The sequence below is a fragment of the Coregonus clupeaformis genome, chromosome 35 (assembly GCF_020615455.1).
Source record: "Coregonus clupeaformis isolate EN_2021a chromosome 35, ASM2061545v1, whole genome shotgun sequence".
NCBI lineage: Eukaryota > Metazoa > Chordata > Actinopteri > Salmoniformes > Salmonidae > Coregonus > Coregonus clupeaformis.
The window spans coordinates 12,356,632-12,384,258 of record NC_059226.1 but is presented as its reverse complement, the minus strand read 5'-3'; the positions used below and the strand labels follow the sequence as shown (position 1 = coordinate 12,384,258).

The 27,627-nt window shown below is 44.4% G+C and overlaps 1 protein-coding gene across 1 annotated transcript; it reads left to right on the top strand.

Moving 5' to 3' along the window:
* The first annotated feature begins 16,533 nt into the window (after positions 1 to 16,533).
* LOC121550266 (G-protein coupled receptor family C group 5 member C-like) lies at positions 16,534 to 27,345 on the top strand. Its single transcript, XM_041862453.1, has 5 exons — positions 16,534 to 16,898; positions 18,024 to 19,030; positions 26,158 to 26,258; positions 26,394 to 26,516; positions 26,794 to 27,345. Exons 2-5 carry the CDS (start codon positions 18,031 to 18,033, stop codon positions 26,824 to 26,826), a joined length of 1,257 nt encoding a protein of 418 aa, XP_041718387.1. The 5' UTR covers positions 16,534 to 16,898; positions 18,024 to 18,030; the 3' UTR covers positions 26,827 to 27,345.
* The last annotated feature ends 282 nt before the right edge of the window (positions 27,346 to 27,627 follow it).

The window sequence follows — 27,627 nt, the reverse complement described above, 5'->3', positions numbered from 1 at the left end:
TTTTTTTTTTTTAGCCCATCATTTTTTACAGTGCAGTTAGACAGACAGACTTGAAGACACCTTGCCAATGCGATAAAAGAGATGACTTTCACTTGTGAGAGATGCTCTGTGTAATGGGACCCTGTCCCCATCTCTACCATATCTCTACCCTGTTTATATCACTGATGTGCGTGATAGCCCCCTCAGGGACGCATGCACTGCTCCTGCTTGGTAGCCTAGGCCAGGGGTTCCCAAACTTTTTCACTCGGGACCCCCTTCCAGCATTGGGGAACATCCCTCGCCCCCACGTGCCACTTCTATTTCTATGGGCACAAGTACTGTTCATGACACAAACTGTTCACACCCTTCTTGTTGGTGGAGAGAATTTTGCAGGTTTAAAGCTTATTTACGGCAATTCTACACATTTTGTCATGGGGTGCAAATAACCTTTTTGCAGTTTTAAAGCAAATTTTCTTGCAATTCTATACATTTTGCCATATCTAATGTCTATTCTTTTGATATTTGAGTGACAAAAAAATTACAACAAAACCTAAATAAAAAACTTTATAAATAGCTCTCTAAGGTATGCAATGACTAACATGACAAGAGGAACTGATGATGCACTACCCAAACTGAAAATGCACCTTGTGCATTCTACTATTACAATTTTCAAGAGAAAGTTTAAAGCCAGACTGCCCCCCCCCCCCTGCCGACCTCTCGCGCGCACCACAGTTTGGGAACCACTGGCCTAGGCTACTCTCCATTGAAAACCGACTCAGAGTCGTAGTGTGGTTTTAATAATGACAAGATGGTTCAATGTACATTATCCTTGAGAGGCATGCCTCCCTGCACAGTTTCTCCATAATGACTGCTAATGCGGAAGGAACAGGATTGCCTATACCTGGCAGATCTCCTGCATGCGGCGACCAGCAATTATAGCCGGTAGACTTTCAGCGCAGCAGCCGACAGAGGTCGTTTGAGAACACCGCCGATGAGCGCAGGCGAACTACAATCCTGGCTTTATGTTCGCTAGCATGTTTTTCAGCAAGTAAATAGATTTAGGAAAAGTAACAGGATTTCAAAATAGTCTAGTTCTCCTCATGGAATGGAACTGCAGTAGCAGCGGCACCGACACAGGGCACCGGGACAGGCGTTCTGAATGAATGAGGATGTTATGGACGTCTGAGAAGATTTAAAGACATTGTTAGACCTATCGATGAGGCTGTACTGTGGACCAGTGATGCACCATGGGGGTGGTATCCTCTTTGGAATTAACTTTGCTTCTTTCTTTTTTGGGGGTACAGGGTCACCTTTTGATGGGATTTAGAATTTCTCACTAAGCAGTTCCACTGCTGGACTACAAAATGCATATTGTATTGTAGCCTACTGCAGCCTAGTAAGCCTTCCTCGAGCCTTCCTAAACTAATCTGCAGTTGTGGAAGAGAAATATAGTTGGCTGTCAGTTTATTGGCTTAAAATCTGACAGTAAACCAGCAATTCTAACATTCGTAGGCTATTGTAGATCGACTCAATGCAGGACTATTAAATTCATATTTTACTTTACTCTATTTAGCCTTCCTGAACCAGTCTGCATAGAGTTAGAGTTGGTTTCTTTTTGGGATTTTCCATGCTGTTTAGGGGCCTGTTTTTCTACTGACCCATGAGCTACAGACAGCATGGTCAACTACCCTCAGTGAAAAGGGTAGCCTAAGCCTCTGTGTGCTGGGGACCTGGGCTACCAGCAGTCCACCCAGACCCACACATGACAATGTTGCGTTACATTTATTGTCAACCTTTTTATTTTTGGGGCTGTAAGTCCCAGCACCACAAACGGGAAAAGTATGGTAGTGTGCGTGTTAACCCTCTTTTAACCAGACCCAGAGCCATGGGAAGCTCCACCTCATCTCTCAACGAGGACCCTGAATGTGACCATCAAGGACCTCGTGGGCGTCGGGGCTATGACAGACCGCACTCCTCTGTCATGGGGTGCTTCAGGATCAGCCAGAGCACCCCTGCATGGGGGGCTAACTTCATTCCGGCTCTGCAGCTGCAGCGGCCCACTGCTGGCAACCGTGAGCGCAGGTAAGCTGGTCCTTTATGCTTGGGGTTGGTCTTTGAGAATATGAACCCTTAGTATTAGGTGCCTTTTTGGCTGTGAGCTCACAATTGCTTGTTAGACACTGGACTGTCACTCAAGTACAAACACAGGGTTAAATGCCCCGCGCTCCCGCGCTCCCAAACCCTAAACAAGGCACAACGTTTAAGCATGATTTTACTTCCATTATATAATTAATTCAATATCTGCTGTATCTAATATAATACTATGATGTTATAGACTCACACATTTATCACACAACTGTAATTGTTTTCTTTTCACCAGGTGTCAGGTTGCCTGCCTGTGCCTTCAGGAAATGTAATATGCTATGGGAATCCCTGATGTTGCTACTCTGCTCTGCTCTGCTCCTCGGGCCTAAGAGTGCCTAATAGTGATGCAACGGTGGGCTCAAAAACTTGAGTCTCACATTTTGATTCTCTACATAAGAATCAAATGTGTAGATGACATATATTATTATTATTACTACTACTTTTGACGCACAGGGCCGCCCCACTATTGTTATTGATTTTGTTGCTGAGCTGAGGATTGTCGCGCAGCACGTTTAAAAAAAATATATATATATATATATCTTGCGTGCAATGATGTCAAATGGGGAAAACAGTGTTAGTTGTTTGCAGTAACTTACTACTTTGCTTGGCCTCACATTTCTCTAGCAGTATGCTGTCATGGTTTGGCACCGAGCCCAATTCTGATTCAATTTCAAAAAAAGTTACAGCAAACAACGAACACTGTTTTTCCCCCTTTGACATCATTGCACGCAAGATATATATATATAAAAAATTATGTGCTGCGCGACGATCCTCAGCTCAGCTCAGCAACAAAAACAATAACAATAGTGGGGCGGCCCTGTGCGTCAAAAGTAGTAGTAATAATAATAATATATGTCATTTAGCAGACGCTTTTGCACTTTATAGGGAATACTCTGGTTAAAAGTAGTACACTATAAAGGGAATAGGATGGGCTGTGGCAGTAACTGTGTGTGTCTGTGTGTATGCGTGTGTTAGAACACGCTTGGCTTGGATACAATTTGTATCATCTGTATTTGTGCTCAGGTCGTGTGTGTGTGTATGTTTTGCTAATATGTGTCGTGTGTCCAGGTACTTTGACTCAGTGGACATCTGTAAGATCCATTCCGACTGGCAGGAGCTGCGTGTGCCGGGCATCTTCCCTCGAGGAGCCAGCTTACCCGTGACTGTGACCTCACTCACCGTGCTGGAGAGAACCACGCTGGAGACCGCCCTTTTCCAGGAGGGGAGCCGGTACGCACAGGAATCCCACTGTTCTACCAGTGTGTGTGTGTGTTTGTGTGTGTCTGTCACACCATTCAGCCAGTTAAACCCGCAGGACCAGATTACAGAATTAAAAGTGTGTGTGTGTGAGTTAGCCAGAGACTCCCTCCTTCTGGACCTACGGAGGAGGAAGGTCCCACTGGCCACTGACACTGAGGACAACTTCCTGGGCTTCAGGAGGTAGGCCAATGGAAAATTGGACACTCGTGCTGTGAGTTTTTGAGTCTGGTCAGACTGACTGGACCTCAACGACCTGTGCGACTGGCTGCATCAGAGGCAGTCACTGGCTCAGTTTGCATATCAGTCCGTGTCCATCTGAGCTCCACTCCAGTCCAGTCGCACAGGTCGTTGAGGTCCAGTCAGTCTGACCAGACTCAAAAACTCACAGCACGAGTGTCCAATTTTCCTGCCACCAACAGTACACATCCATAAACATTATTGTGTGAGAGGATGCTGGTTTGATGTTGATGATAATGATGTGTTTTCCTGTGTGCCAAATAAACTAGATGTTGTTTGTATTTGTATTTATTAAGGGATCCCTGCCAAGGCAGCAGCTACTCTTCCTGGGGTCCAGCAACATTAAGGCAGTTATATACAATATTACATGACATTACATTTCATAACGCTTTTCACAACACATTAAGTGTGTGCCCTCAGGCACTACTCTACTACCACATATATACAATATAAAATCCATGTGTACGTGTGTGTAGCGTGCGTGTGTTATCATGTGTATGCGTTGTTGTTGTGGTGGAGGTGCTCATTTTGAAAGTGGGCTGCTCATTTGACGGCTCCAGATTGTGGGCCTAGGGCAAAGCAGTTTGCTAGGTACTGCTCTGTTTCAGCTGTTGTGGGCAGCCTAGCTGTTTGGAGAAGGAGGTGCTTTCTGTACCCTTAAGTGCCATGCATACAGATACCTTTTTTAATGTAAATTTGATTGGTGGATTCAAATAAAGTATTTAAAGTGTGGATGCTATTGTTTGTCTCTGCTCTGTGTGACATCATAACTAGGTCATTAAGCAGGAAGGACTCTCAGGAATCTCACTTGTGTTAATGCTTCTGGCCATGCCACACCCACACATCTAGATGAATGAGGAAATAGGTTGTGCTGCATATAAAAACAAAACAATAAATACTGTTATTTATCGATATATGTTGAAATGCCTGTAAGATTATCCTTGGCCAGAGGTACTCAGGGTACCCAGAGGCACTTCGTACCCTCAGCTTCTCCCAAACTGCCTTGACTTTACCAGAAAGCTGCTAAAGACTGACTTCAGAGCCTGGTTACCCTCCTTCGGAGCTCACGGGTCGCCACACAAGGAACTCAAACAAACTGGCCATCCCAAGATGTCCAACGGAGAGATACAGGAGATCGTTATACCATATTTGAGCAGGCTCCTAAATGAAAAACGATTTTAGCTTAGAAATGTATAGCACTTTAAATTGTTGTATTTATTTAATATTTATGTTTTTTATTGTAACATCAAAGTAACTTAGTGTTTTTAATGACAACTGTTTTTAAGGACCTGTAATAATGCTGAAAGACTAATAAACTAAACTAAAAATATATCAATGTATATTTACAAGAACACTGAACTGTTCTGGTCTAATGAACCCTGTTCCTTCACTTTGTGTGAAATACCTAACCTTTTTACATCTGACTACCATTCCCTTTCCCTCCCTTTCCCTCTGTTTCTATCTATAGCATCGATTCTTCAAATCGCCACCCTTTGCCTTATTGACAGCTTTGCACACTCTTGGCATTCTCTCAACCAGCTTCATGAGGTAGTCACCTGGAATGCATTTCAATTAACAGGTGTGCCTTGTTAAAAGTTAATTTGTGGAATTTCTTTCGTTAATGCGTTTGAGACAATCAGTTGTGTTGTGACAAGGTAGGGGGGGTTTACAGAAGATAGCCCTATTTGGTAAAAGACAAAGTCCATATTATGGCAAGAACAGCTCAAATAAGCAAAGAGAAACAACAGTCCATCATTATTTTAAGACATGAATGTCAGTCAATACGGAACATTTCAAGAACTTTGGAAGTTTCTTCAAGTGCAGTCGCAAAAACCATCAAGCGCTATGATGAAACTGGCTCTCATGAGTACCGCCACAGGAATGGAAGACCCAGAGTTACCTCTGCTGCAGAGGATAAGTTCATTAGAGTTACCAGCCTCAGAAATTGCAGGCCAAATAAATGCTTCACAGAGTTCAAGTCACAGACACATCTCAACATCAACTGTTCTGAGGAGACTGTGTGAATCAGGCCTTCATGGTCGAATTGCTGCAAAGAAACCACTGCTAAAGGACACCAATAAGAAGAGACATGCTTGGGCCAAGAAACACGAGGCAATGGACATTACACCGGTGGAAATTTGTCCTTTGGTCTGGAGTCCAAATTGGAGATTTTTGGTTCCAACCGCCGTGTCTTTGTGAGAGACGCAGTGTAGGTGAACGGATGATCTCCGCATGTGTAGTTCCCACCATCAAATTTGTTTAACACTTTTTTGGTTACTACATGATTCCATATGTGTTATTTCATAGTTTTGATGTCTTCACTATTACTCTACAACGTAGAAAATAGTACAAATAAAGAAAACCCTTGAATGAGTAGGTGTGTCCAAACTTTTGACTGGTCTGTACAGTGAGGGAAAAAAGTATTTGATCACCTGCTGATTTTGTACGTTTGCCCACTGACAAAGACATGATCAGTCTATAATTTTAATAGTAGGTTTATTTGAACAGTGAGAGACAGAATAACAACAACAAAAATCCAGAAAACGCATGTCAAAAATGTTATAAATTGATTTGCATTTTAATGAGGGAAATAAGTATTTGACCCCCTCTCAATCAGAAAGATTTCTGGCTCCCAGGTGTCTTTTATACAGGTAATGAGCTGAGATTAGTAGCACACTCTTAAAGGGAGTGCTCCTAATCTCAGTTTGTTACCTGTATAAAAGACAGCTGTCCACAGAAGCAATCAATCAATCAGATTCCAAACACTCCACCATGGCCAAGACCAAAGAGCTCTCCAAGGATGTCAGGGACAAGATTGTAGACCTACACAAGGCTGGAATGGGCAACAAGACCATCGCCAAGCAGCTTGGTGAGAAGGTGACAACAGTTGGTGCGATTATTCGCAAATGGAAGAAACACAAAATAACTGTCAATCTCCCTCAGCCTGGGGCTCCATGCAAGACCTCACCTCGTGGAGTTGCAATGATCATGAGAACGGTGAGGAATCAGCCCAGAACTACACAGGAGGATCTTGTCAATGATCTCAAGGCAGCTAGGACCATAGTCACCAAGAAAACAATTGGTAACACACTACGCCGTGAAGGACTGAAATCCTGCAGCGCCCGCAAGGTCCCCCTGCTCAAGAAAGCACATATACATGCCCGTCTGAAGTTTGCCAATGAACATCTGAATGATTCAGAGGACAACTGGGTGAAAGTGTTGTGGTCAAATGAGACCAAAATGGCGCTCTTTGGCATAATCTCAACTCGCCGTGTTTGGAGGAGGATGAATGCTGCCTATGACCCCAAGAACACCACCCCCACCATCAAATATGGAGGTGGAAACATTATGCTTTGGGGGTGTTTTTCTGCTAAAGGGACAGGATAACTTCACCGCATCAAAGGGACGATGGACGGGGCCATGTACCGTCAAATATTGGTTGAGAACCTCCTTCCCTCAGCCAGGGCATTGAAAATGGGTCGTGGGTGGGTATTCCAGCATGACAATGACCCAAAACACACGGCCAAGTCAACAAAGGAGTGGCTCAAGAAGAAGCACATTAAGGTCCTGGAGTGGCCTAGCCAGTCTCCAGACCTTAATCCCATAGAAAATCTGTGGAGGGAGCTGAAAGTTTGAGTTGCCAAACGTCAGCTTCGAAACCTTAATGACTTGGAGAAGATCTGCAAAGAGTAGTGGGACAAAATCCCTCCTGAGATGTGTGCAAACCTGGTGGCCAACTACAAGAAACGTCTGACCTCTGTGATTGCCAACAAGGGTTTTGCCACCAAGTACTAAGTCATGTTTTGCAGAGGGGTCAAATACTTATTTCCCTCATTAAAATGCAAATCAATTTTTTACATTTTTTACATGCGTTTTTCTGGGTTTTTCTGTTATTATTCTGTCTCTCACTGTTCAAATAAATCTACCATCAAAATTATAGACTGATCATTTCTTTGTCAGTGGGTAAACGTACAAAATCAGCAGGGGATCAAATACTTTTTTCCCTCACTGTATATACTGTTCACAAAAAAAAGGTTTGTGGGCTGTGACGTGATGCTGGAGCCTGCGGAGTTCGCCGTGTTCTGCTGTGCCTTCAATCACTGGGAGAACACAGAGACTGAGACCCACCGGCCAGGCAAGAACACACACACATTGGTACACAAGCATGGATGAACATATACACTCACCGGGTCATTTATTAGGTACACCATCCTGTTCACGAAAATTGATCGCTCCTACAGATAGTGAGTCACATGGCCATAGCTTGCTATATAAAGCAGGCAGACAGGCATCGAGGCATCCAGTTACTGTTCGATTGAACGTAAGAATGGGCAAAACGAGTGACCTACGCGACTTTCAGCATGGTATGATCATCGGTGACAGGCGCGCCGAATCCATTATCTCAGAAACAGCCGCCCTCCTGGGCTTTTCACACACGACAGTGTCTAGTGTTAACCGAGAAAAAACTAAAAACATCACGGATGGGCTATTGCAACAGACGACCACTCCTTTCAGATAAAAACAAGAAGAAGAGGCTCCAGTGGGCACGCAATCACCATGGGTGTACCCAATGAACTGTCCGGTGAGTGTATATACGCGTGCATGCCCACACACACAAGAAACACACATAAAAAAGCATTATGAAAGGCGTTATAACCACTTTGTGTCCCTGTAGAGTCCAGCCCTAGTCAGGAGCTCCCTGGTTATACCCTGGCTGTCCACAGCTCCAGACAGGTGATGGTGGAGCGGGTTCAGCCAAGACCATATTAGACGCCATTATTCTACTGACCGAGACCCAGGCGGAGAGACACGAGGTGAGACCTTACCTGCAGCAGAAATCAGGATTTATTTCAGTCCAGGTTACACCTGGGCATCTTTGGATGTTGGTGCCACTCAGATGCACACACATTTTAACATTCATGTTTACAGTCATTGTACATGTGCAAAAACACACATAAAATGTGATCATGTCATACAATATACTTTATAAAAATCAAACAAACCAAAAAAAATTAATATAGAAACAGGAACCCTGAAAGAGAAGAAGAGCACCTGTCTCATTATTGATGTCCCACTGTTGCTCCCTGCAGGGCCGGGAAGGCATGACATTTTACTACCTCACCCATGGGTCGGCGGGGATCATGGTGGGAGAGAACCGCCACCCCAGGTACCACCTCCACGTCTCATGACTATCGACAGCATCCCTCCCCTTTATAGGTACAGTACACATCAACAACCTCTAACACTAAAGCCTCATTTTTACCTTCCGTTTCAATCGAACGTCTGCTCCCGTCTGCACAGGATTCAGCCCCCACCTCAGTTTTCGTAGTCCGTGCGGACATGTGCAAACGGGAGCGGATATTCGATATTGTCACGATCGTCGTATTGAACAGACCAAGGCGCAGCGTGATGAACGAACATTCTTTAATTAGTTAAAGTGTAAACACGATACAAAACAAGAAACGACTCGTGAAGTCCACGGTAACAATGACCGAACACGGAACAAGAACCCACAAACACAAAGGGAAAACAGACAGTTTAAATATGGCTCCCAATCAGAGACAACCAGCCAACAGCTGACACTCGTTGCCTCTGATTGGGAGTCACTCAGGCAAACATAGAATAAAACAAACTAGAACCCCCAACATAGACATATAACACATAGAATAAACACACCCTGGCTCAACAAATAGAGTCCCAGAGCCAGGGTGTGACAGTACCCCCCCCCTAAAGGCGCGGACTGCGACCGCGCCTCAACTAAAGCAAAACAGGGGAGGGCTGGGCGGGCATACCTCCTCGGCGGCGGTTCTGGCTCCGGCCTTGCCCACCACCCTCCAATAAACCCCCCATAGCGCCCCTGGTCCAGTCTGGCCCCGCTGGCTGGAGCTGAACTGGACGTAGCAGGAGCGGTTAGCTTCAGCTCCGTAGTGGAGTAGTTGGCCGGTACCTTACCAGGCACCGGTGACCCAGGCACGGGTTGTGCTGGACTGACGACGCGCACCCCTGGCTTGGTGCGTGGAGGGGGAACGGGCCTTAACAGGCTGAAGACGCGCACCCCTGGCTTGGTGCGTGGAGGAGGAACGGGCCGGACCAGGCTGACGACTCGCACCCCTGGCTTGGTGCGAGTGGCAGGAACAGGCCGGGCCGGGCTGGCGACGCGCACCGTAGATTTGGTGCGAGTGGCAGGAACAGGCCGGGCCGGGCTGACGATGCGCACCCCTGGCTTGGTGCGTGGAGTAGGAACGGGCCGGACCAGGCTGACGACTCGCACCCCTGGCTTGGTGCGAGTGGCAGGAACAGGCCGGGCCGGGCTGGCGACGCGCACCGTAGACTTGGTGCGAGTGGCAGGAACAGGCCGGGCCGGGCTGGCGACGCACACCGTAGGCTTGGTGCGTGGAGCAGGGACAGGCCGGACCGGGCTGGCGACGCACACCGTAGGCTTGGTGCGTGGAGCAGGGACAGGCCGGGCTGGGCTGTCGACGCACACCGTAGGCTTGGTGCGTGGAGCAGGGACAGGCCGGGCTGGGCTGTCGACGCACACCGTAGGCTTGGTGCATGGAGCAGGGACAGGCCGAACCGGGCTGTGGAGACGGATAGGAGACCTGGAGTGAAGAGCGGCCACAACCCGTCCTGGCTGAATGCCTACCCTCACACACTCTGTGTGAGGCATCCGCACAGGACGTACAGGGCGGTGTATCCGTAACCTGGTGGCCGTCTGAATCCGCCCCTTTTCTGCCTCCGTCGGCCCCGTCGTCCATGCCGTGTGCCCCCCCCTAAAAATTTTCTGGGGTTGCCTCTCGCCTGTCCGACGTTGACCCGTTTGGCGCCTCCACCGTCTCTTCTCCCGGCGCTTCCTCCCATGTCCAGCCCAAGAGCTGCCCCTGGACACGCTGCTTGGTCGTTGCATGGTGGGTTCTTCTGTCACGATCGTCGTATTGAACAGACCAAGGCGCAGCGTGATGAACGAACATACTTTAATTAGTTAAAGTGTAAACACGATACAAAACAAGAAACGACTCGTGAAGTCCAAGGTAACAATGACCGAACACGGAACAAGAACCCACAAACACAAAGGGAAAACAGACAGTTTAAATATGGCTCCCAATCAGAGACAACCAGCCAACAGCTGACACTCGTTGCCTCTGATTGGGAGTCACTCAGGCAAACATAGAATAAAACAAACTAGAACCCCCAACATAGACATATAACACATAGAATAAACACACCCTGGCTCTGGGACTCTATATGTTGAGCCAGGGTGTGTTCATTCTATGTGTTATATTTCTATGTTGGGGGTTCTAGTTCTTCTGTTTCTTTGTTGGCCTGAGTGACTCCCAATCAGAGGCAACGAGTGTCAGCTGTGGCTGGTTGTCTCTGATTGGGAGCCATATTTAAACTGTCTGTTTTCCCTTGATGTTTGTGGGTTTTTGTTCCAGTTGGTCATTGTTACCTAGGACGTTACGAGTCGTTTTGTATCGTGTGTGCACTTTAACTAATTAAAGTATGTTCGCTCAACACGCTGCGCCTTGGTCCTCCTCTATGTATGACGATCGTGACAGATATTGAATAATTTTGTTTGAGCGGACCTAGCAGACATCTTTGACCTATCTAGTGCCTTAAGTGCGATAAACGCGCTTTATAAAGAAAATTAATTCGTATTATTATATCCATCTCTCTTTCTCTCTATCTCAGACAGGTGTTGGTGGTTCTGTCTCCGTTGGATGGCAACTCTGGTTTCTCCATCACACACAGATTGGCCTACAGGAAGGCAGTCCACGCCTTGCTGGGTGACTGGACCCCTACCAAGGCCACTCACAGGCCCCCCGCTCACCCACCACACAGCAGGCCTCCATCGGCCCACTTTGACCAAGGACTCTACCTCCTACACCAGGGCTTTCCAATTATTTTCCTGGAGGTCCGAAACACTTCTGGTGTTCTTCCTTTCCTTTTAAAGTGTTTCGGTCCTCCAGGAAAATAATTGGAAAGCCCTGGTGTAGGAGGTAGAGTCCTTGGTCAAAGAGGTGCCATACACCATCATCACAGTTCGACTGCAGAGCAGTCCACCACGAGATTCCTCCAGTTGCTATAGTCACTAGCAAGGTATGCTATTTGATGTGGTTGATGCCACTTTTCTTTGTCCCTTATCAGGCCTTGTATGTATGTGAGGACCCCCACCAAGGCCAGCACAGGCCCCGGCTCATCCACCACACGGCAGGTTTCCACCGGCCTCGCCCGCTATGACCAGGGTGTCTACCCCCCCAGACCTGGGTTCAAATACTATTTGAAACCATTTCAAAGACTTGATCTCTGCTTGATTGAGCTTCTCTGGCTTTATGGACCAATTATTTATTTAGCGTAAGCTAAGTCCCTATCCCAAGTAGTTGATTCCGGTCAAGCTGTGTTGAGGATGAGTAGGCCTCCCCTGAGTTTGTGGATTGTGGCATGCTGTGCTCCTCCCCATAGGCACATAGGGTGCTTGCTCTTATGCCCCATTGGTGGAGGCTGGAAAGGCATGGGCCGTGACAGGTCCTGGACCTGTTGAGGCTGGACCACTCATTCCTGGGGTGGTTGAAACCAGGGGGCTGTTGTGTGGCAGTGTTCATGAAGTACTTATTTGCCAGGTCCAGTGACTCCAGGTGAGATTTGTGTTGAAGTCGTGAATGGGTGGGTCTTTCCCAATTGGCTTTCTTGCGGGGAGGCCAATATGGATCAATAGAATAGTCCCAAAACTGCAAACTCTGCCCATCTGGCACTCCAGTCAGACTAGAGCAAATACTCAAAGTATTTGAAAATTTAAAATAGAATTTGAACGCAGGTCTGCTACCCACTACACACCAGGGCAGTCGACCACAAGCTTCCTCCAGTAGCTACTGTCACTAGCAAGGTATGCTATTGATGTGGTTGAAGCTACTTATCTTCGTCCCCTATCTGAGGTAGGATGTTTGGAGTGGCATATCGCTTTGCAAACATAGCTATACTACAGCAGTCGTTTTCTCAGATGTGCTCTTGGACCTCACCCCCACTCGGACTGTTTTTGCGTTAACAGGGATATCTGTATCCGAACAGTATTACTACAGCCTGGGTACTATTCTGTTTGTGCTAACATGCCACTCCTTGTCATGCTAAATGTTTGGCATGACAAGGAGTTGGAATGATAGCCCAAACAGATCTGGGACCAGGCTAGTATTACTAGGCTACAGTATTATTACTGTATTAGTGCAGAACTATTACTATTTCTAATGTTTTTGTAATGTATGCTGTACATTTAAGTACATGCTGAAATAATGACGTTTTTTTAAAAGTGAGTCTGTGCTGGATTCCTCAGGCTTTGAATGTGTCCCAAATGGCACCCTATTCCCTGTGTCCCAAATGGCACCCTATTCCCTATGTAGTGCACTACTGTTGACCAAAAGTAGTGCACTATATATGGAATAGGGTGTGATTTGGGAGGCACACTCTTTTTAACCTTATATGAATACAAAAAGCCTTGTTCTCAAAACACCTCCAGTCTTTGCACTTTTAAGATATTGAAACCACCATGTGTGTTTTTGTTTTGTTATTGTAGTTTTATAAATCAAGGTTCCTTAGGACCAAATGACACATTTTTATTTATTCAGAGTATGTGTCTGTTCTTCTCCTCATTGATAAGATAATAAACTTTATTATAGAGTAACAGTCCTACTCAAAGCAATGCCGGTTTATATTGGGAAGAAACCATTCTGACCTTGTCCCGTCAACTCTAATTCAGTACAGCATCTATGGTGTCAACTCAAGAGAGCAGTCCTAAATTAACAGTTTACCAACCCTCTAATTTACAATGAACACCATAAACCAATCAGATTCACCAATGCTGATTCTAATATAGGACCACACCCCAAATCAAAGGGAAATCGACAGTGTCTTCACGTCATCATCATTATAACAATCTGTGATCATGGTGATTCCAAGAGACAAACACAATGTTGGTTAGGGAAAAATCAAGTATGGCATTACAGGAGTGCTAAGCATAAAAACATCACAGTGGTTAAAAATCTTCTATCCACAGGAGGGTGTTGAAGGTTCAGGTTCGATACAACAGGGATCTTAGACAGTATACAGTTGAAGTCGGAAGTTTACATACACCTTAGCCAAATACATTTAAACTCAGTTTTTCACAATTCCTGACATTTAATCCTAGTAAAAATTCCCTGTCTTAGGTCAGTTAGGATCACCACTTTATTTTAAGAATGTGAAATGTCAGAATAATACTAGAGAGAATGATTTATTTCAGCTTTTATTTCTTTCATCACTTTCCCAGTGGGTCAGAAGTTTACATACACTCAATTAGTATTTGGTAGCATTGCCTTTAAATTGTTTAACTTGGGTCAAACGTTTCGGGTAGCCTTCCACAAGCTTCCCACAATAAGTTGGGTGAATTCTGGCCCATTCCTCCTGACAGAGCAGATGTAACTGAGTCAGGTTTGTCGGCCTCCTTGCTCACACACGCTTTTTCAGTTCTGCCCACAAATGTTCTATAGGATTGAGGTCAGGCCACTCCAATACCTTGACTTTGTTGTCCTTAAGCCATTTTGCCACAACTTTGGAAGTATGCTTGTGGTCATTGTCCATTTGGAAGACCCATTTGCGACCAAGCTTTAACTTCCTGACTGATGTCTTGAGATGTTGCTTCAATATATCCACATAATTTTCCTTCCTCATGATGCCATCTAATTTGTGAAGTGCACCAGTCCCTCCTGCAGCAAAGCACCCCCACAGCATGATGCTGCCAACCTGTGCTTCACGGTTGGGATGGTCTTCTTTGGCTTGCAAGCCTTCCCCTTTTTCCTCCAAACATAACGATGGTCATTATGGCCAAACAGTTCTATTTTTGTTTCATCAGACCAGAGGACATTTCTCCAAAAAGTACGATCTTTGTCCCCATGTGTAGTTGCAAACCATAGTCTGGCTTTTTTATGGCGGTTTTGGAGCAGTGGCTTCTTCCTTGCTGAGCAGCCTTTCAGGTTATGTCTCGTTTTACTGTGGATATAGATACTTTTGTACCTGTTTCCTCCAGCATCTTCACAAGGTCCTTTGCTGTTGTTCTGGGATTGATTTGTACTTTTCGCACCAAAGTAGGTTCATCTCTAGGAGACAGAACGTGTCACCTTCCTGTGTGGTATGACGGCTGCGTGGTCCCATGGTGTTTATACTTGTGTACTATTGTTTGTACAGATGAACGTGGAACCTTCAGGCGTTTGGAAATTGCTCCCAAGGATGAACCAGACTTGTGGAGGTCTACAATTTCTTTTCTGAGGTCAAGGCTGATTTCTTTTGATTTTTCCATGATGTCAAGCAAAGAGGGCACTGAGTTTGAAGGTAGGCCTTGAAATACATCCACAGGTACACCTCCAATTGACTCAAATGATCAGAAGCTTCTAAAGCCATGACATTTTCTGGAATTTTCCAAGCTGTTTAAAGGCACAGTCAACTTAGTGTATGTAAACTTCTGACCCACTGGAATTGTGATACAGTGAATTATAAGATAAATAATCTGTCTGTAAACAATTGTTGGAAAAAGTACTTGTGTCATGCACAAAGTAGATGTCCTAACCGACTTGCCAAAAGTATAGTTTGTTAACAAGAAATGTGTGGAGTGGTTGATAAACGACTTTTAATGACTCCAACCTAAGTGTATGTAAACTTCCGACTTTAGCTGTATGTGTATATCCTTTTTGTACGAATATACATATCCTGCCTTAAAAAATGTGAAAGAGGCTCAAATATTTGCATTTGCGTTGCTCATAACAGTCACATTTTCAAATAAATGTATTCTTTATATTTTCTTATATTATGATTTGTATGATTCAATTGAGTGACAATTTTACTTCTGAATTGATAAATGATGATGGTTAGATTAGTTTCCTACTCTTTGGCAGAATGACGCCAAAGGAATAGGGTTGCAAACCTTCCCGAAATGTTCAGGTTTTCATGTAAAATGTAATAAAGTTATCACACGCAGTTGCATTCTGACTGTATATGAGATCGGGACAAAGGACACATAGCCCCAGGTACGAACAGGGCTAAAGACAGCGCAATACAGGTGGTTATGATCAAATGTCTGGCATATTGACAAATCTCAGTTAATCCTGCAAGACCGAGACTAATTTTGTTTGTTCCCACCTTGCAAATCTATGGATTAGCCTAGTATTATATACCATATCATGACATCATGACAAAAAGAGGGCTAAAATCATGTTTCTTAATTTAATTAAGACAAATGCGGTAGTCCGGGCACGTGACCTGCGTGCCCCTGTAATGGCTCTCATTTGGCTCATCAACGAAGGACATGGTGCTGTTCTCTTTCACTGTTTATTCTGCAAATACATACACATCACTGTGTAAACTTCAGAACAACTGCAACCCACCAAGCAATCTGAGTGCAATGAAATAACATAAAATAAATGTACACTTCACGAGGTGACTAGAAGGCGAACGTTAGCCACCTTTAGCATAACGCAACGTGCATTTAGTAAATGTCCATAAAATTGTAAATACATGACACAACTTTGTAACACTATCACATAACATGTCAACATCAATAGTGATTATAAAACAATATGGTTCTCAGCCTAACATACATTAGATATCATTTTCAAAGTGAAAACACCTGGTGCAGCATGGATCACCCTACACACCTCCATCCAAGTTGAACAACTCTTTGACTGGATGCTGCGTGATCATGTGCACGTACATTATATACACTGGGATGCAGTTACTCAAATAATACAGCAGGTGGCTCCACAACTATACATATACATAACCTGGCTGCTTAATTATGACAAAACTCATACAACTAAGGATGCCTATTTCAACCCTGTTACACCCGTTTGGTAATCCGGCCCTAGTAGGCGGGTGATTATAGCAGAGTGCAGAGTGGGAGTGGGCAGAAAAAATACTGGCTGTGTTATCAAGAAGTCACACCGTCAAAGTCTGTGCGAATTATTGGAGACGCACACTGAACCATCAAAGGAAGACACTTGGACACGTAGAAGAGCGAAATCTGTCAAATTGAGAGGAACTGGCAGTATGTCTTTACGGATAGTTCTTTGTAGATTTAATAAACGATTTGAAGTCAAAACATATTGAAATCAATAGAAAATAAACACGAAAAGGAATTCGATTTTTCTGGAGTAAATATCATTACAGGTTTGTAGCCTAAATTACCTGGATTCTTCTGTCTGCTTTTGACGAGAAAGAGGAGCAGCGCGTATTCACATCTCCATCATCCCTGTCAGCAGGTAATAAACGGGAGTAGTAGAATAATAAATGACTGGAAACTGAGTTGTAAAGGTTATCTATCATTCCTGACCGTATTAATCATTAATTAGTAGGCCCTAAAGTAATAACTAGGCTACTCCTCATTAGAATTAGGAACACAATTAAATACTTGATAAGATAATCATATTATTTAAATGGAATACTAGTGTTCTATGGAAGTTTGGTATTACTAGTATTCAGTTGATCAAATGGCTCATTGTTGATTAATCAATACCATTCAAATAGGTTGTTTATCATTTTTCTGTAGTTGAACTGCCTCAAATGGAGGCAGTTCAACAGGACAAATGTCTGTAGCAGATGCTTTGGTCTGGCTGTCAGTCACCCATCCTTTACACAGTTACATAGTTACTACAGCAATGCATTGGTTCTTTTTAAATATAGGCTCGCTAGCCCCCTGCTTGGCCAGATATTACATCTTGGATGTACAGTACACTCTTCCCACTGGGCACAGACATCAATTCAACCTCTATTTCACATTGGTTCAATGTAATTTCATTGAAATGACATGGAAACAACATTGATTCATTCAACCAGTGTGTGCCAAGTGGGTTGCTTTCTGTTTAAGGGTCTCTTCTCACAAAGATTAGACCTGTAGACACACAGTCCTTGATAAGCTGAGCAGTGATCACTTTCAGTTGTGTGGGATTTCTTGGTCAGGGGTAACTCTAATCAGTGGTATAATTATCCAGTAAACAGGTGTGTGGGTGGCACCTTCCATTACCTGGCTGGCGCCATGCGGTAGATGTAATAACTGTAAGGTCTGAAGCCATTTGGATCCTGCTTCACCCACTCTGTCATGTACCGGCTTATGTAAGACACACAGTGCTTTGTGTAATGTTGAATAGGTAGCACTAGGATTCAATATAACCTGTTGGAATCACTGAGAATATTCAGTATAACCTATAGGATGCAGTGACCAGGTTACTGCATGTAGCTAAGTGGTTACCATGCGATGGTTAAGTATCACGTTGACTACCTGCCATCCCCAGTACTTGACTGATTCAATCAATCATAATAAGGGATAAAGGGGGGCTCAGGCTTTAGCGGTACTGAATGTGTGTTTCTGATGTGTGTGTCCCCCCCAGAAGTGCCATGGTGGCCCCCACCACCAGCGTTCCTAAAGGCTGTGACCCCTCTGTGGGCTCCCTGTACTTCAACCTGTGTGATCTGACTGCAGTGTGGGGCATCGTGGTGGAGTCACTGGCGGCTGCAGGCGTGGTGACGGCCTTCATCCTCATCATCATCCTCATAGCCAGCCTTCCCTTTGTGACAGACAGGAAGAGGAAAGGTATGGTGGCCCTGCAGGCCAGCTTTCTGGTCTTCACCCTGGGCCTCTTTGGCCTCACTTTTGCCTTTATCGTGGGCCGGGACTTCACCAGCTGCGCCGCGCGCCGCTTCCTGTTTGGTGTGCTGTTTGCTGGTGGTCTGGCCTGCCTCCTGATGCACGGGCTGTGGCTGGTGCTGCTGGACCGGCGGGGCCGAGGCCCGCAGGGCTGGATGCTGTGTCTGGGGGCCCTGGCCTTCTGGCTGGTCGAGATTATCATCAATACAGAGTGGCTGATCATCACGGTGGAGAGGAGGCCAATGACGGCCAGCGGCAGCCCTGACATCTCCTGCAGCATCACCAACCAGGACTTTGTGATGGCTCTGATCTATGTCATGGCCCTGCTGCTGGCTGTGGTGCTGATGGCCGTGCCCTCGCTCACACACAAACACAAGGCCTGGCGGCGGGACGGTGCCTTCATCCTGGCCACCGGGGTCTGCTCCATGGCCGTGTGGGTGGCCTGGATCGTCATGTACATCCATGGGAACCAGGTGGCCGGGGACCCCAGCTGGGACGACCCCACCCTGGCCATCGCCCTGGTCAGCAATGCCTGGGTGTTCCTGGTCCTCTACACCATCCCAGAGATCTGCTCCCTCACCAAGCAGGAGGACGGGGAGGAGCAGCCCAGCGACGGGGAACACATTATCTACCCGATCAGGAGCTTGGTCTATGATAACAATCTGAAGGAGCAGAACACTGCAGCAGCAGCAGCCCATCAGAACGTATACATGGAGAATAGGGCCTTCTCCATGGACGAACCCAACACAGGTACAGTAGGAACGCCCAATCAACCAACCAATCAATTCATCAATCAATCAATGTCTTTGTTGTCCCATTTGGGAAATTTGTAGTGAAGTCAGGGTAAAAACAACAACATGTACAAATGTTTTAAAAAAAGAGAGAAACGCCAGTGCCCTCATAGCATCCTTAATTATTTTTTTCCATCCACTAGAAATGTATTTCATGTAGGGTTTAATAATATGAATCTGTTCCATCTGATTTCCTGGAATATTTTCTGTTGCATCGGTATCCATGTTTATTTACCCAAGGGCGTAATCATTACCTAATAATACTATCTAATAGTCTCTGTCTCTCACGCTCTTATCTGATTAATTTTCCCGTATTTTAACATTCTTATAGAGAGACAAGTTACATAACAGGGGTCTACGCAGTAAGACAGTGTTATTAGGTATAGATTGGACACAGATCAACTCAAAGAGGACGAACAAATATGAATCTTGGCTAAATAGTTTTGCGCTCTTCTAAATTTAATATGTTCTGGTCCTAGCAATTATTTGCCCGTTCTCACCCCACGGTAATGTACAGTGAAGGAAAAAAGTATTTGATCCCCTGCTGATTTTGTACGTTTGCCCACTGACAAAGAAATGATCAGTCTATAATTTTAATGGTAGGTTTATTTGAACAGTGAGAGACATAATAACAACAAAAAAATCCAGAAAAACACATGTAAAAAATGTTATAAATTGATTTGCATTTTAATGAGGGAAATAAGTATTTGACCCCCTCTCAATCAAAAAGATTTCTGGCTCCCAGGTGTCTTTTGTACAGGTAATGAGCTGAGATTAGGAGCACACTCTTAAAGGGAGTGCTCCTAATCTCAACTTGTTACCTGTATAAAAGACACCTGTCCACAGAAGCAATCAATCAATCAGATTCCAAACTCTCCACCATGGCCAAGACCAAAGAGCTCTCCAAGGATGTCAGGGACAAGATTGTAGACCTACACAAGGCTGGAATGGGCTACAAGACCATCGCCAAGCAGCTTGGTGAGAAGGTGACAACAGTTGGTGCGATTATTCGCAAATGGAAGAAACACAAAAGACCTGTCAATCTCCCTCGGCCTGGGGCTCCATGCAAGATCTCACCTCGTGGAGTTGCAATGATCATGAGAACGGTGAGGAATCAGCCCAGAACTACACGGGAGGATATTGTCAATGATCTCAAGGCAGCTGGGACCATAGTCACCAAGAAAACAATTGGTAACACACTACGCCGTGAAGGACTGAAATCCTGCAGCGCCCGCAAGGTCCCCCTGCTCAAGAAAGCACATATACAGGCCCGTCTGAAGTTTGCCAATGAACATCTGAATGATTCAGAGGAGAACTGGGTGAAAGTGTTGTGGTCAGATGAGACCAAAATGGAGTTCTTTTTGACGCGACTGTAAATAAGCCGTAGTTGGCTAGCTAGCAAGCAAGGGAAAATAACGTTGCCAGCCAGTATGGCAATGGAACATTTAGAACAAACGACTGGGTCGCGTCCATAGATACAGAACAAAAAGACTGAACGACTGGGTCGCGTCTCTAGCAACCCTAGATTTGTGTCGGGACTATATCTTGTGGAAGGTTTGCTGTGCCAATATATCCTCCAAACACCAGCTTCTCTGGCATTATCACTTAAATATACACTCAGTGGCTAGTTTATTAGGTACACCCATCTAGTACCGGGTCAGGCGTGAAAAGCCCAGGAGGCCGCCCGTTTCTGAAATACTGGAACCGGAGCGCCTGACACCGACAATCATACTACGCTCAAAGTTGCTTAGGTCACTATTTTTACCCATTCTAACGTTCAATTGAACAGTAACTGAATGCCTCGATGCATGTCTGCCTGCTTTATATACCAAGCCACGGCAACATGACTATAGGAGTGAACCTTTTTCGTGAATCGGGTGGTGTACCTAATAGACTGGACACTGCGTGTATGTAAAACATTAAGAACACCTGCTCTTTCCATGACATAGACTGACCAGGTGAATCCATGTGAAAGCTTTTTAATCAGTGTAGATGTATGTCAAATCAAATCAAATCACATGTTATTGGTCACATACACATATTTAGCAGATGTTATTGCGGGTGTAGCGAAATGCTTGTGTTCCTAGCTGCAACAGTAAAAGTAAAATAAGTAAAATAATGGAATTAAGAAATATATAAATATTAGGACGAGCAATGTCAGTGTGTATGTTAACAGTATGTAAACATTATTAAAGTGACCAGTGTTCCATTATTAAAGTGATCAGTGATTCCATGTCCATGTACAGTGCAATCGGAAAGTATTCAGACCCCTTCCCTTTTTCCACATTTTGTTACGTTACATCCTTATTCTAATATGTATTAAATAATTGTTTTCTTCTCATCAATCTACCCACAATACCCCATAATGACAAAGTGAAAAGAGGTTTTTAGAAATGTTTGCAAATGTATTAAAAATTAAAAAACAGAAATACCTTATTTACATAAGTATTCAGACCCTTTGCTATGAAACTCGAAATTGAGCTCAGGTGCATCCTGTTTCCATTGATCAGGATTGTGTCGAAGCACAGATCTGGGGAAGGGTACCAAAACATTTCTGCAGCATTGAAGGTCCCCAAGAACACAGTGGCCTCCATCATTCTTAAATGGAAGAAGTTTGAAACCACCAAGACTCTTCCTAGAGCTGGCCGCCCGGCCAAACTGAGCAATCGGGGGAGAAGGGCCTTGGTCAGGGAGGTGACTAAGAACCCGATGGTCACTCTGACAGAGCTCCAGAGTCTCTCTGTGGAGATGGGAGAACCTTCCAGCACTCCACCAATCAGGCCTTTATGGTAGAGTGGCCATACGGAAGCCACTCTTCAGTAAAAGGTACGACAGCCCGCTTGGAGTTTGCCAAAAGGCACCTAAAGGACTGTCAGACCATGAGAAACAAGATTCTCTGGTCTGATGAAACCAAGATTTAACACTTTGGCCTGAATGCAACGCATCATGTCTGGAGGAAACCTGGCACCATCCCTACGGTGAAGCATGGTGGTGGCATCATCATGCTGTGGGGATGTTTTTCAGCGGCAGGGACTGGGAGACTAGTCAGGATCGAGGGAAAGATGAACGGAGCAACGTACAGAGAGATCCTTGATGAAAACCTGCTCCAGAGTGCTCAGGACCTCAGACTGGGGCGAAGGTTCACCATCCAACAGGACAGTGACCCGAAGCACACAGCCAAGACAACACAGGAGTGGCTTCGGGGCAAGTCTCTGAATGACCTTGAGTGGCCCAGCCAGAGCCCGGACTTTAACCCAATCGAACATCTCTGGAGAGACCTGAAAATAGCTTTGCAGCGACGCTCCCCATCCAACCTGACAGACCTTGAGAGGATCTGCAGAGAAGAATGGGAGAAACTCCCAATATACAGGTGTGCCAAGCTTGTAGCGTCATACCCAAGAAGACTCGAGGCTGTAATCGCTGCCAAAGGTGCTTCAACAAAGTACTGAGTAAAGGGTCTGAATACTTAAGTAAATGTGATATTTCTGATTTTTTATAATACATTTGCAAAAAATTATACAAACCAGTTTTTGCTTTGTCATTATGGGGTATTGATGATGGAAAAAAACGATGTAATCAATTTTAGAATAAGGCTGTAACGTAACAAAATGTTGAGAAAGCCAAGGGGTCTGAATACTTTCCGAATGCTCTGTACATAGGGCAGCAGCCTCTAAGGAGCCGGGTTGAGGAACCGGGTGGTAGCCGGCTAGTGACAGTGACTAAGTTCAGGGCAGGGTACTGGGTGGAGGCTGGCTATTGATGGCTATTTAACAGTCTGATGGCCTTGAGATAGAAGCTGTGTGCCATTCAGAGGGTGAATGGGCAAGACAAAATATTTAAGTGCCTTTGAACGGGGTATGGCAGTAGGTGCCAGGTGCACCGGTTTGTGACAAGAACTGCAGTGCTATTGTGTTTTTCATGCTCAACAGTTTCCTGTGTGTATCAAGAATGGTCCACCACCCAAAGGACATCCAGCTAACTTGACACAACTGTGGGAAGCATTGGAGTCAACATGAGCCAGCATCCCTGTGGAATGCTTTCAACTCAATATTAGGAAGGTGTTCCTAATGTTTGGTATACTCAGTGTATATCAGTAATAGACATGGAGTAGGAAAAGTGTGACCCTCAGTCGTCCCACGCCAGCTTAACCTGTTTGAGGATGCCATCTCCTGACTGACACGTTAAACCGCCTGTGAAAAGGCTTCTGATGTAACACTCTGTTCTCTTTCCTGTTCACTTGCCCACTAAAACACACGGGAGAGCATGTCCCTTTCCACTGATCTCAGTCGTCTGACAACATAGGCCTGTGTCCCAAATTGCACCCTATTCCATACATAGTGCACTACTTTTGAACTGGGCCCTGGTCAAAAGAAGTACACTATGGCTGCGTTTACACAGGCAGCCCAATTCTGATATTTTTTTCACTAATTGGTCTTTTGACCAATCAGATCAACTGATGAAAAAACATTTGATGTGATTGGTCATTTTCTCTTCCCATTATTTATTTTGGTCTTTGCTGGGAATATGGGGCTAGTGTTGGTTGTATTTCAACGTATTTGCTCTAGAATTCTAAGTAACAGTGTGTAGGGACTAGAAATCTCCAAATTGTCTACTGGTTGGATCCTGTTTTGTACATGTCTACCTACTACATACATGTGTCTCTCTGGCCGGTAGGAGGGAATATCTATAACTGCATGAATACAGAACAGCCTAATTGGCTTTGTTTACTACTGTATGTCGACATGAAAGCTTTTAATAACATTTGATCACCTTTGACCTTTCCCCTCTACACACCTGGCCTGGGTGATCTCATACTGAGTGATCTAATACTGTACATTTGCCAACCTGGGCTAGAGAGGGAGGGAGTCCTTTTGTGATCTGAGCTGTACAGTATCAATTATACTCTTGAAATTCGATCGACTGTCCTGTTCGGCTGTGATTAAACTCACACTTTTATGTTGCTGTTGCCCAGAGTGCGAATTACACCATGACATTCAGGGTGGTCTCTATATTGAGTGCATGCGCTTGCAATTTTTTTAATGGGCCTAATAATAAAGATGTCATTTAAATGGTAAAAATGTAATACCTTTTAATGTGGCATGAACACAACCAGTCATGATATTTTCATCTGATTGTCAAACAAATCTCTTCAAAAAGTAGGTAACCTGTGCACTCCAAAATAATTCCAGCATTCAAACTGCATGTATAGCCTACTCGCGCCATTTGATGAATGGAAATAGACATCTGTTACAAAACACCAAAAAGTGTGCCTAATGACTACCTTAATTGATGCGTCTTGCTGACAAATGTACCTTTTTTGTAGTCTGAAAAGTCGTGAAATTAGGCTGAAACTGTCCCGGGAAAAACGGGATGGTCACCCTAACACACGCAATCAACTTACTAGAAAAAAAACAACAACAATATATATATAAAATAAATGAAAAATAAAAACATACTCTAAATTATTTTTTTATTTTTTTTATTTCAAAGAAACTAAAAAATAAAAGACTATAAAAAATATATATAAATAGAAAACAAACATTGTAAACTAGTTGTCCCACTGGCTATCATAAGGTGAATGCACCAATTTGTAAGTCACTCTGGATAAGAGCGTCTGCTAAATGACGTAAATGTAAATGTAAATGTAGATTAGGCTACAATGTGTATTACCATGAACTTCAAATAGGCCTACCGGTAAACCAGTGTGTTGAGTTGAATCAAAACATGATTTACACCCTAGTTCATGAGTTGTCCATAAGTCATTAGTTAATGCTTGGAGTCTTCACAGATCGTGTGACATAAAACACTTCCTTTCTCTCCTTATATTAATGACATTTATGCCAGTGTTATTTGTAATTATTAAGCATTTAACAATTTAATTAGAACATTGAACTTAAACCCTGTATGAATAATGGATCTTGGAGATCTCGAAAAATGCACAGTAAGTGTAACTATGTCTATGTAACATTTCATTATGCTTCGCAGTGAAAACAGTTCTCATGGGCACACAAATCCCAAATAATGTAAATAATAAATAATATGCCATTTAGCAGACGCTTTTATCCAAAGCGACTTACAGTCATGTGTGCATACATTTTTTGTGTATGGGTGGTCCCGGGGATCGAACCCACTACCTTGGCGTTACAAGCGCCGTGCTCTACCAGGCCTATGCCATTAGAATGCTTCTAACTGAAAGAGTCAACTATAGGCCTACTGTCATTAATGTATACTTGTTGGATGGATGCGCATTGGTGTCTAGCTGTTGGCTAGTTGTCTAGTAATATTGTTGACCATCATCAGCTGATCCAGCAAAGAAAACAAATATTGATAGAAAATAATTAAGCTAAATAAATGGTCTACTACTTCTGGCCACAGATGGCACGGAGAACACCAGTACCCGCGCGCACCTGAAAAACAACGCAATGAGTGCTCTAAACAGCTGACTGACAAAAGCAAACGATAAATCAACGGATAAATTGAATGCATTTGAATAAAGGCATGTGCTATTTTTATCAAGGACTCATGGCAAACAAATGGCGAAAATGAGGAAGTACAAAGGAAAAATCTATGTGTAAAGGAGCTCAGCTGAGGCCGAAATGTAGCACTACTGAGTGGACAGCATAGAAATAAATGGTTCAAACCATGACAGAGAGGTGGGGGTGTTTGTTTCATTGGAAGCTTTTATTTGAATATTTACCATTGTAAAAAAAAATTACCACTGCATTTTAAACAAATAGGTTGCTGTTGCCATAGAGACGGTGGCTCATGCATTCTCTTCAAATATGTGTCCGATAGTGCTGTATGTGACATATCCAAATGGATCATTATATTATCTGTGTCTGTGACATGTACTTACTGCAGGTAATAAAGTTGAAACTATAATTATTTGTAAGGAACTGGTAGTTTGTAACTTTGTAAGGGAACTGGTTAAAAATGTTTAAATCCCATTATTGTAAATCACAGTGTGTATTTGATCATTCAGGCCTCAGCCATCGAAAGCAATTGAAGCTCAGAGTTTTGAAGTTGTTAATTAATTTGTATTTCTTTCTTCCATTCCTCTCTCCTCACTCCTCTTCTGTCTAGCAGCCAACAAGCCTGTATCTCCATACGGTGGTTATAGCGGTCAGCTCCGCAGCTGTGTGTACCAGCCCACAGAACTAGCTCTAATCACCAAGAGCCTGGCAAATGTGAGTGGGTTTTACACGATACACAATACACAGACTTAAACCCTCATATCATTATCACACTACTGTTATTCTCCAAGAAATACGTACTGAAACCAACCGTTTTTCATTCTCTGTGTGTGCGTGTCCTCTCTACAGAGGGACCAGTCCCATGAGACAGGCCTCCCCAGGGCCACGGCCTCCCCTCTAAACCAGAGCAGCAGCTCCCTGCCTCACTCGCTAGCGCCTCTACCCACCACAGGATTGTCCCCAGCAGTCAGTGTAAGTACAGAGCAGACCTACCTGCCATCATACACAACAGGATACTGTGCATCCATGGTGTTTTTGCTCTCTTCTTTCCATTTTTAAACTACTGAGCCGAGCTGGGCTGTACTATGCTGGCCTGGTTATGCATCCACCATAGTTGCTGGAAAAGTCAACGTGAAAAGAACATATCCGAGCCTGCACAGGACAGTTTGGGTTGGCACGACAGTGTGAAAAGTATATAAGTGGAAGGTGGAGGATTTCAAATCTAATTCTTCTGCCTTGTCTTTCTCAGGGAAATGGTGTGCATAAGAAGCCTCTGTGGTGAATCTACGCTATGCTACTACGACCTGATTCCTGTTCGTCACCCTCCCTCTCTTCTACTCTGTGCCCCAGTTTCCCCTGCGGCCCCTGGGTGTGTCTGTCAGGGCTGGACCCTGAGAAGACCCAGAGCCTTTGACCACTGTAGAGGCCAGGCTGTTCTGTACATACAGTAGGGCTGGAGGGAGCCAGTGTCAGAGAGAGAGGCCACAGTCTTGGTGCTGTGCACCCAGAACAAGTGTGTCTCTCATCTCCCTGTGTCTCACCCAGTCCCAGTGTGTCCCAGTGGCAGTACTAGCCACCCTCCACCTACCCATCTCCCAAGCCAGCACTCCCCACCCCCGGGCCCCAACGCCATGCACTGATGGGAGATCCAACGAACACAGCAACGTACAACCAGACTGAAGGGACAATGAGGCAGTTTCAAGAGGAATTTGTTGCACAGCCTTAAAAACCCATTACAGTCCAAGCCCTGTAAAAAATCTAAAGGAAGTTTGTTCTGAAGTGTCTGTCCTATATACAGTGAGGGAAAAAAAGTATTTGATCCCCTGCTGATTTTGTACGTTTGCCCACTGACAAAGACATGATCAGTCTATAATTTTAATGGTAGGTTTATTTGAACAGTGAGAGACAGAATAACAACAAAAAAATCCAGAAAAATGCATGTCAAAAATGTTATAAATTGATTTGCATTTTAATGAGGGAAATAAGTATTTGACCCCTCTGCAAAACATGACTTAGTACTTGGTGGCAAAACCCTTGTTGGCAATCACAGAGGTCAGACGTTTCTTGTAGTTGGCCACCAGGT

What these genes read in the sequence shown, in the direction of transcription:
- LOC121550266 (XM_041862453.1), top strand. Translation starts at nt 18,031, where the DNA reads ATGGTGGCCCCCACCACCAGCGTTCCTAAAGGCTGTGACCCCTCTGTG. An exon ending in CATGGACGAACCCAACACAG is followed by an intron (nt 19,031 to 26,157) that starts GTACAGTAGGAA and finishes TCTGTCTAGCAG; the next exon opens with CCAACAAGCCTGTATCTCCA. An exon ending in GATTGTCCCCAGCAGTCAGT is followed by an intron (nt 26,517 to 26,793) that starts GTAAGTACAGAG and finishes TGTCTTTCTCAG; the next exon opens with GGAAATGGTGTGCATAAGAA.